At 46.1% G+C, this 10,490-nt stretch overlaps 1 protein-coding gene across 5 annotated transcripts in view; it reads left to right on the forward strand.

Moving 5' to 3' along the window:
* ATP6V0A4 (ATPase H+ transporting V0 subunit a4) overlaps positions 1-10,490 on the forward strand; it is a 54,227-nt gene that overhangs the window by 9,323 nt on the left and 34,414 nt on the right. For 4 of the 5 annotated variants that reach the window (XM_081800020.1, XM_081800023.1, XM_081800019.1 and 1 more), the window contains 4 exons: positions 1,924-2,006; positions 3,117-3,210; positions 6,247-6,459; positions 10,069-10,219. In XM_081800020.1, the coding sequence (XP_081656146.1) occupies positions 1,924-2,006; positions 3,117-3,210; positions 6,247-6,459; positions 10,069-10,219 (541 nt within the window). The remainder of the gene's footprint in view (positions 1-1,923; positions 2,007-3,116; positions 3,211-6,246; positions 6,460-10,068; positions 10,220-10,490) is intronic. The other variant, XM_081800022.1, reaches the window with a different exon arrangement.

The raw sequence follows: 10,490 nt of genomic DNA on the forward strand, positions 1-10,490 counted from the left end.
GAGGTGAAAAAAAAATTAATTTGAGGTTTTATCTCATGGAAAATAATTTCAGAGTTAAGTGAAATTTAAAATAGGAAGAAAGCTTATTTTTTCTCTTGTGCTCTTTCTCTCTCGTCCGTAAGCCAGAAGCAGGTTGTAGTAATAAGCATGGAATCTTTTTTTTTTTTTTTTTTGGTCTTCTTTTGATCTTGGAGAATACAATTTCCCCCTGTTATCAGTATGTGTCCCTTATAGATATTATTTTAAAAATTGATGTTGAATCATCACTTTCCACAACCATGTTTTGACATGTAATAGTTATGGTGATAGAGTATAAAGTAGGCATCTGGGAAAAGATGACTTTCGCCTGTTGATATAGAAGGTCACTGAGCAGATGACATGAGATCAGAGTGGATTACTGGTTCTGGTGGATCCAGGGACAGGAGGACCTGAGAGATTCAGAAAAGGACCAGGGGTCCTTGGACAAAGGAGCCTTTGGAGATAATGTAAAGCAGGTAGCCCCCCCAAATCCTAAATAGCCCTCCTCGGCTCCCATGAGCAGTTGCCAAAATGACGATTCATTTTTATCTTCTTTTCAATTGATGCGGAAAATTTCCAATGAGTTGATATGACATTATCTATCTACTTATGGACTTTGTTTCCAGTTTTTCTCCAGAATACGGACACTACGATGACCATCTTTATGCATGTCATTGTTATTTCCTTTTGAATTACTTCCTTGATATAAATTCAAGGAAATAGGATTACTGGCTTAAAGGGGGTGGGCATTTTCATGACACTTGGTGGCTCCTGACAAAGGGCTTTTCAGTGGGGCCATACCTGATTCCAGAGCCCTGAGTGGCATATGGTGAGTGCACTGGATTGGTTATAACTTTTCCAACGATGGATTTCATTATTTTGCCCCTCTGCCCCAAATTAAATAAGAGTAAAACAGCACATTGCTTTGCTTGAGTGCTTTCATATATGCTTGTGAAATATGTATTCTTTCTTGTGAATTGTCACACTTGGACTTGAGAATTACATTTTAATCAGTGTTCCTATGGACATACAGTGAGTCAAAAATTAGACATGGCTTGGGCGCCTGGGTGGCTCAGTTGGTTAAGCGACTGCCTTCGGCTCAGGTCATGATCCCGGAGTCCTGGGATCAAGTCCCACATCGGGCTCCCGGCTCAGCGGGGAGCCTGCTTCTCCCTCTGACCCTATCCCCTCTCATGCTGTTTCTCTCTCTCTCTCTCTCAAATAAATAAATAAAATCTTTAAAAAAAAAAAAATTAGACATGGCTTTACCTTTGTTAAACATCAAACACCCACTCACCCTTGAAATGTAAATATTGTATGTGAGTTAACTCTGGTGAGCTAGGTCTGCTACTTTCATTTTAAGCCTTATAATAACTTGGTTCCTCTCTTCCGCATGGTTTCTTGTTTATAAACCCACCTCTTAAGTATAGCGTTAGAGGTGAATACAGGCTCAGCTGTGGTCTGGCTGGTATATCCAGTATTAGGGTTATTGCTTTAAGGCTGCCTTGGCCTCTCTCAGTGGCCTTGCCCTCAACCGTAAAGAATTACAAACTTAGATCAACTGGGAAAAGCTGAAGTTTTCCAGCTGAAATTTTTTTTTTAAGATTTTGTTAAATAATCTCTCTATCCAACATGGGGCTTGAACTCATAACCCGAGTTGAAGAGTCACATGCTCTACCAAGTGAGCCAGCCAGGCGCCCCTCCAGTTATAATTTAAAAAAAATTTTTTAAATCTAAAAACAGGATTTTACATTTCTATTACATTATAACCAAAAAGAAAAAAATTTATATATATAAAATTATGTATTATTATGTAAATTATTTATATTATGGATAATATATTATGTAATATATATTTTTATATATATATAAAAATAGATAGTTTTTACTGTTGTGATTTTCCAGAAAGAAGAAATTAAAAAGAACATATTCATCATATTTTATCAAGGAGAGCAACTCAGACAGAAAATCAAGAGGATCTGTGAAGGGTAAGAGGCTGTTCATGGCTCTTTCATCAGTGATTTGGGTCACGATTAGGTGAAGAGGTGTGTGAGACAAAGTACTCTTGACTGGAGGTTTCTTTGAGGTCCCTTAGGATTTTAGAACAAGTTTCCCGCATTTGACTAGATAGTGTTAAAAATGCGACTGATCTTTAAGAGCTGTGGGAATAGGAGCTGAGAGGACTTGAGTAAGCAAAAGTCAAGGTAACAGAAAGTAGGCATCATAACCAAGTCCGTGTATTCCTTCTCACACCCTTTATCAGCCGCTAAGAAGTAGGCACACCTCATGCTGAGCTGTTTCTGATTTTACAGAATCGATTTACTCCAGCAGAAATTATTCAGTAGAGGGGCGCCTGGGTGGCTCAGTCGTTAAGCGTCTGCCTTCGGCTCAGGTCATGATCCCAGGGTCCTGGGATCGAGTCCCACATCGGGCTCCCTGCTCGGCGGGAAGCCTGCTTCTCCCTCTCCCACTCCCCCTGCTTGTGTTCCCTCTCTCGCTATGTCTCTCTCTGTCAAATAAATAAATAAAATCTTTAAAAAAAAAAAAGAAATTATTCAGTAGAGAAAGATGTTATTACATTAATAGATTCTAGGGAGAAGAGACAAGTCGAGCCGTAGTCTTATTTACCTAAAAGCTCACAGGTTCTTTGGTTTGAGTGAAGCTCATTCATTGAATAGAATCATAGCTTGAATTTAAATAGTACCGAGCAATGCATCAGGAACCCTTAGAACTGGGACTCATTTTCCGACTGCCAAAGAGACAGTTATTCTATTTTTTTTTTAAAAGATTTTATTTATTTATTTGACAGAGACACAGCAAGAGAGGGAACACAAGCAGAGGGAGTGGGAGAGGGAGAAAGCAGGCTTCCCACCGAGCAGGGAGCCCGATGTGGGGCTCGATCCCAGGACCCTGGGATCATGACCTGAGCCGAAGGCAGACGCTTAACGACTGAGCCACCCAGGTGCCCCAAGACGGTTATTCTAGAAAAAGGTGGTCATCTAACCAAAGTCAGCAAGTGATGGCTTTGGCAGAAGGGGACGTTTTGGCAGGCTTTTCCATGGTAACCCCCTGTGACCTTTGGAACGTCTGAAACACAGGTTTCGAGCCACCATCTACCCCTGCCCAGAGCCTGTGGGGGAGCGCAGAGAGATGCTGGCCGGCGTCAATGCAAAGCTGGAAGATTTAATCACGGTGAGTGAGTAGTTGAGGCGCGTGACCTGACTGGGGGCTGCCGAGGGGCTACTTTTGCCATTTCCATTTAAGTGCTGTGACCCAGTGCCCTCGCTTTCAGGCCAGCTGGAATGTTAACTATGCTCTCCCAACGATCATGACGGAAGATTTCATAATCAGAGCACGGTGTCCAGTAAGCTGGAGGTGGTGATTCTGAATATCAGTATGGCTCTACCTGGGCTTGAGCCCCAGTCAGCTTTGGGTGGCCAGCCCAGTCGGATAGAAGGAGCCCTTTATTGTGAGCCCGGCCTGGGCCACATCTGGGATACAACTAACTAGCCAGTTAAGTTGAACAACCAGTCTGACTGATTCTTTTTCCATTGACTCACCCAGTTGTTTGAGTGGATCAATTACTTCTGTAAAAACAGTGAGTGAGTCTAGTTTCACCATGTGAACACACCCCAAATTCATAGCCTCTTGTAAAGTGAGTTGTCATCCAGGTTGGCACTCAACACTCATGTGATTGCAACACTTGCTTCAATAAGCTTTGAAAGGAATCCACTAAAAGCAGTTGGGCCTGCATCACATTGCTTCTTCCAGATGAGCACTGTCCTATAGAACTTTCTGTGGACATGTTATCTAACCTGCAAGCACCATGCTGTGGCCACGAGCCGCACGTAACCACAGAGCCCTTGAAACGTGGCTAGTGCAACTGAAGAGCTGAATTTTTATTTTATTTTTTTTAAGATTTTATTTTTTTGCGAGAGAGAGAATGAGAGACAGAGAGCATGAGAGGGAGGAGGGTCAGAGGGAGAAGCAGACTCCCTGCTGAGCAGGGAGCCCGATGTGGGACTTGATCCTGGGACTCCAGGATCATGACCTGAGCCGAAGGCAGTCGCCTAACCAACTGAGCCACCCAGGCGCCCATGAATCTTTATTTTATTTTTAATTTTTTTAGAGGTGGGGAGGGGCAAAGGGAGAGGGAGAAAGAAAATCTTAAGCAGGCTCCATGCCCAGTGCAGAGCCTGATGCAGGGCTCAATCTCACAACCCTGAGATCATGACCTGAGCCAAAATCAAGAGTCGGATGTTTAACTGACTGGGCCACCCAGATGCCCCCTGAGTTTTTATTTTTAATTAATTTTAATTAAATTTAAAATTTTCATGGCTGCTGAAATCCGTTGTTAGCACAATTCTGGATCCTCAGGGAGTGATTTAGAAATGTGGTATGTGAGTGTGTTTGTGTTGCGAGACGCTTAGAATAAGAGACATCTTTGCCGGGCGCCTGGGTGGCTCAGTTGGTTAAGCGACTGCCTTCGGCTCAGGTCATGATCCTGGAGTCCCGGGATCGAGTCCCGCATCAGGCTCCCTGCTCAGCGGGGAGTCTGCTTCTCCCTCTGACCCTTCTCCCTCTCATGCTCTCTGTCTCTCATTCTCTCTCTCTCAAATAAATAAATAAAATCTTAAAAAAAAAAAAAAGAGACATCTTTGCCCTCCTAGAAAAATCTGTGCTTAATTTCTTTAATCCCCTCTATTACTTCCCTGTCACTTGTCAAGGAGATTGTGTTTCCCTGACGTAATTACCCTTCAACTACTTTCCCCAAACATTCCATACTAGATTTTATGAAAGCTTCATGAGGAAAAGAAGTTATTCCAAACTTATGTTCCTGTTTAGTCTGACCTGGGGAGCCACCGGTGAAGGTTGCTGAGACGGGTACACTCTGGTAGCCCTGAACAAAAACGAATCCCATTAAATAAATTCTCTGTGGGCAAAATTGTCCATTCCCTCCTTCATTAATTCACTGGTCATTTATTGAAGACATTACATATGTAAAGCATTTTGATAGATGTATTAATTTCCCAGGGCTGCTATAACAAATGACCATAAACTGGGGGTGCTTAAAACACAGAAATTTATTTTCTCACAGTTCTGGAGGCTTGAAGTCTGAAATCCAGGCGTCAGCTGAGCCAGGCTTCCTCTGAAGGCTCTAGGAAGGGATCCTTCCTCACTTGTTCTGCTATGGTCCTAATGTGTGTTGCCCCCACCCCCAAACTCATATGTTGAAAACCTAATGTCCGAGGTGATGGTATTCAGAGGCAGGGCCTTTGGGAATTGATGAGGTCATGAGGGTGGAGCTCTCCTGAATGGAGAGCCTGAGCCCCCCACCCCCCTTATAAAAGAGGCCCCAGAGAGCTTGCTTGCCCCTTCTATCATGTGAGGATAGAATTTGAAGTCAGCAACCCAAAAGAAAATCCTTACCTAACCATGATGGTAGACCCTGATCTCAGACTTCCAGCTTCCAGAACTGTGAACAATTAATTTTTGTTGTTTAAGCTACCCAGTATGGTGTTGTATGATAGCGGCCTGAATAGAATAAGACCTCTCCCTAGCGTCTGGTGGTTGTTGGCAATCCTTGGTGTTCCTTGGTTTGTAGATATTTCAGTCCAGTCTCTGCCTAATTCACCCAAGACATTCTTCCCTGCATCTCTAGTTGTCCAAGTTTCTACCTTTTTTTTTTTTTAAAGTAGGCTCCACGCTGGGCGTGGAGCCCAGTATGGGGCTCCAACTCACAACCGTGAGATCAAGACCGGAGCTGAGACCAAGAGTCAGATGCTTAACTGGCTGAGCCACCCAGGAGCCCCTAGATGTCCAAATTTCTTATAAGGACACCAGTCATATTGGTTAGGGCCCACCCTACTGCAGTATGACCTCATGTTAATTACATCAGCAAAGACCATGTTTCCAAATAAGGTCACATTCATAGTTACCAGGGGTTAGGACTTCAACGTGTCTTTTTTTGGGGACACAGTTCAATCCATGACAATAGTACTCTAAGGAATTTAGAGGAAAGGGAAGATATAATCTTTGCCCACGGGTTTTAACCTCTACAAGGGAAGATAAACTGCTCATGAGGGTTGATGGCAGGTAAGGGCTGCAGGCCAGAGGAGGGAGCCCAGAGCCGGAGAAGCCATGATGGCTGACGGACTTCCATTTTGCCACATTGCCAGAGCCCTGCATGAGTGTTCCTTGTTTCTCAGTGTGCTGTTCCCCGTCCAGGTCATCACACAAACAGAGTCTCACCGTCAGCGCCTCCTGCAAGAAGCCGCTGCCAACTGGCACTCCTGGGCCGTTAAAGTGCAGAAGATGAAGGCCATTTACCACATCCTGAACATGTGCAACATTGACGTCACTCAGCAGTGCGCCATCGCCGAGATCTGGTTCCCGGTGGCAGACACCGGGCGCATCAAGAGGGCATTGGAGCAAGGCATGGTGAGTGGCAGATGGAGCTGGGGAGGGGACGGATGCCTCACCTCCAGCCTCAGCAGTGCCTCTGTCAGGCACTCGGAGGCCGTCAGCCTCTCACGTCACATGAACTTCCCAAGGACTGTGTCCCTCATCTTTGCATCTTCAGTTTTTTTTTTTTTTTTAAAGATTTTATTTATTTATTTGACAGAGAGAGACACAGCGAGAGAGGGAACACAAGCAGGGGGAGTGGGAGAGGGAGAAGCAGGCTTCCCGCTGAGCAGGGAGCCCGATGCGGGGCTCGATCCCAGGACCCTGGGATCATGACCTGAGCCGAAGGCAGACGCTTAACCATCTGAGCCACCCAGGCACCCGTATCTTCAGTTCTTAATCCAGGGCCGGGCACCTATTAGAAACTCCTTTTCTGGCAAATATTCAACATTTCTTTGATCTTCAGCAAGTGCATGTGGAGCTCTGATGTACCAGTCACTCTGCTGGTTGTGATGGTAGATACCACAGTCAGTGTGACTGTAGGTCCGTCCTTTCCCTCATGAAGGTCACGGTCTGGCTGGAGAGACAAATAACCAGACACCTGTGCTCACTGTGTGCCCACAGCTGTGCTCAGCACTCTGTACCCCAGTTAAGGTCACAGCCTTCATCCTTCGCCTCTCCAGATGGTCACTGGGCCCCAGGAACAGATCTGGGGCTATGCAGCAGAGCAAAGCCCTGCTCCCGACAGACTTTCTAGAAAGGAAGACACATAGTAAGCATATCCATCACTAATGTGATTTCAGGCAGCCATGGTGGTGAGCAGGCAGTAGAGTGAGGGATGGGGGAGGATGGGGTGAGGAGGGAGGCTTTGTTCTGATCACCTATTCACCCTGCTGGTGAAGAAGGGAACGGTACGAGATGGCCAAACACACAACAGCTGCCCCCGGACACACGAGACTGACAGCAGTTGGTTAGTCACATATGCTCAGAGCCCAGGGGAAGAGGACACACACACAGGGCTGTACAGGGCCACATGGGGGTTGTCCTTGGGGCTCGCACTTGGGGGCAGAATGAGCCAGCCGGGGCTATGGGCTCCCATAAGAGGAAGGGGCCCTGGTTTCCATGGGAGGACGAGAGGAGCTTATCTGAATATATTTCTGGGGTGGCAGGGAGGCGGAAGACTAGGCAGGGTGGTCTGGCCTGTTGGGGAGCTAGCTGGGTGGGTAGCCTTTCCTGCTCGGTGGGTGCAAATCTGGTGAGGGCAGAGGACCTCACGGTTTGGCCTTTGGGGCCCTGTGAGACTCAAAGATGTCAAGGCAGCACTTGGAATTTTAGGTCTTACAATACCGTTCTAGGGCTGTGACTGGAAAAGGCCCCTCTGAGCAGGTGGCTTGGAACAGGAGCGGGCGGCGGGGTAGAAGGGGGAGCTTTCGGGCTGGAGGGTCTGAAAGAAAGGCCTTGAGGTGGGATTGGACTAGGAGGTAGGGCCTATCTTTATCCCCCTTGTACAATGAGGAAACTGAGGCACAGAAGGTAGGAAGTGACTTGACCACGGTCCTGGAGCCAGGAAGCAGGATTTGAAGGTCCCTGTGTGATAGTCCAGTAACGACCTAACGGGGCACTTAAGAAGAGCTTGTCACTCAGATTAGGAAGGATTGGGGTGCTTCCTGGAGGAAGTGAAGCCTGAGCTGAACCATGGAAGGGGTCAGTGAGCAGGTGACTGGTGGTGGGGAGGGGCATGTGGTGCAGGCCCACCTGAAGGCCAGTGGCTGGAGAGAGGGTGCAGCCAGTTTAAAGAACGGGAGGAAGATCAGGGAGAGGCTGCAGCATGGTCCTGAAGGACTTTTAGTGGTGTAAGGGGTCTGATTTTTTTTTAAAAGATTTTATTTATTTATTAGTGAGAGAGAGAGCGCAAGAGGGGGTAGGGTTAGAGGGAGAAGCAGACTCCCCGCTGAGCAGGGAGCCCGATGCGGGACTCGATCCAGGGACTCCGGGATCATGACCTGAGCCGAAGGCAGTCGCTTAACCAACTGAGCCACCCAGGCACCCAAGGGGTCTGATTTTATTCTCATGCCAGAGTGACACAATCCAGTTTGCATTTTAGAAACGTTTCAGTGCAGTGTGGACGAGGCTGCAGAGCTATCGGGGAGGTGTCCTGATGTCGGGATCTGAACTGAACGGGGTCATCCTGTCATCATGAAGGGGTCAGACTTCTACAAGGCCACTTCGGACTGTTTCTACAGTTTCTTCAGCCTTCTGAAATGACAAAAGTCTTTTCCAGATAGGAGTAGAAGGCCCTGTGTGGGTAGGAGGTGAGGGGAGAAGTGTAAGGGGTCAGCTTTCATTATCATCATCATGAACAAGCAAAAAATACTCTACGCCAGGTGTTATGTCAGGGGCTGGGGCCCATGTTAAAAACAAAACAAAACACCACAGTCCTTGTCCTTAAGGAGATCATGATCACATGAAGATATATAACAATAGAGTAAGGAACTCCTTCACTTGCTGTGTGACGTAGGGGAAGTTACTTAACCTCTCTGGACCTTCATTTCCTCATCAGTCAAGTGGGGCTTGATAGGTAGTTGATACCGACCTCATGGTGTTGTTAGGAGCATTGATGAGCAGTCATTTGGCTGGTGCTAGGTCCCACTGAGTGTGCAGATGGTAAGTGCTGTTAGACTTTGGAACCACCAGAAGGTTCCTGGAGGGTGAGCCTGGGGAATGGTTCATACCTGGGTAAGATGGCTGGTGTGGAGTCGGCTGGTTTCCATGCAGAAGTAGTGGGGATGAAGGTGTGAAAGGAGTCTAAGTCAATATTGCCAAGAAGTCTTGATTACTAGACTGAAGAGTTTTGATTTCACTCTTTTAGTAATAAGAAGCCTTTGAAGATTTTTGAGTAGGAGGGTAGCATGACTGGAACAGTCCTCTGTTTTATTTTATCAAAGGATTTCACTGTCTGGAGTGTAAGATAAATGGAAGGGAAAGAGACAGAGGAGGACAGCGAGGCTCAGGGATGGGAGCAAGAAGAAGAGGGATTTGAAAGGGACAGGCAGGAAGATTTGGTGATTGGTTGATTGATTAAACCAGGAAAAGGGACCCGTCTGATGATTCCAAAGGTTCAGGGATCTGGAGAATGGAGTCTGCTGAAGCGAGGCCAAAGGAGGACCTGGCTTTGGGGCAAATTGATGAGTTTGGTTTTAGGCTCCTAGATTTTGTGGGGTTGCTGAGACATGAGAGTTTGAAAACCCAGGCAGACAGTTAAAACAGAATTGCAATTCGGAGGAGGGTCAGGGCCATTTGAAAGAATGGGGCAGAATGAGGAAAGTGGATAAACTCTTGGGGGAGTGAGTAGAGAGAAAGGAAAAGTAGAGGACCCAGAACTGAGCGCAACAGGTGCATTTGCAGGAGCAGGAGCAGGAGAATGGAAATGGCCAGAACTCTACTCGCTTGATGACTTTCCTTTGGGATAAACTAGATAAGTATTAGGAAGGTATTCACTTTTACAGATATGGTCATGGGTCTCACAGAAGTCAAGAAATTGTTCCAAGTTTACCTTTAAGGAATGGTGCAAATCAGACTGTGATCCATGTGCTGACACCCAGCTCAAAGCTCTCTTCCTTGCATTTTTGTCAATGTTTTTTGTAGGAACTAAGTGGCTCCTCCATGGTCCCCATCCTGACTGCAGTGCAATCTAAAGCAGCTCCTCCCACATTTAACAGGACCAATAAATTCACAGCCGGCTTCCAGAATATTGTAGATGCCTATGGTGTGGGCAGTTACCGGGAAATGAACCCAGGTAAAGGGTCTGATGCATTGAATAACGGGGAAGCTTAAAAATGAAAAGCGGGTAAGATTGACCCCTTGGGTGGCAGAGGAGGTGAATTGTTGAAAACTGTGAGATCCCTAAAATCTTATTTGGCTTCCTGATGCCCTGCGTTGTCTTGCATAAATGGCGATTAGTGAACGATTTGTTCTTTTATTTTTTTTACCTTTTTTATTATTATGTTAATCACCATACATTACATCATTAGTTTTTGATGTAGTGTTCCATGATTCATTGTTTGCGT

This window comes from Leptonychotes weddellii, chromosome 12 (assembly GCF_054177405.1).
Source record: "Leptonychotes weddellii isolate Sample4059 chromosome 12, ASM5417740v2, whole genome shotgun sequence".
NCBI lineage: Eukaryota > Metazoa > Chordata > Mammalia > Carnivora > Phocidae > Leptonychotes > Leptonychotes weddellii.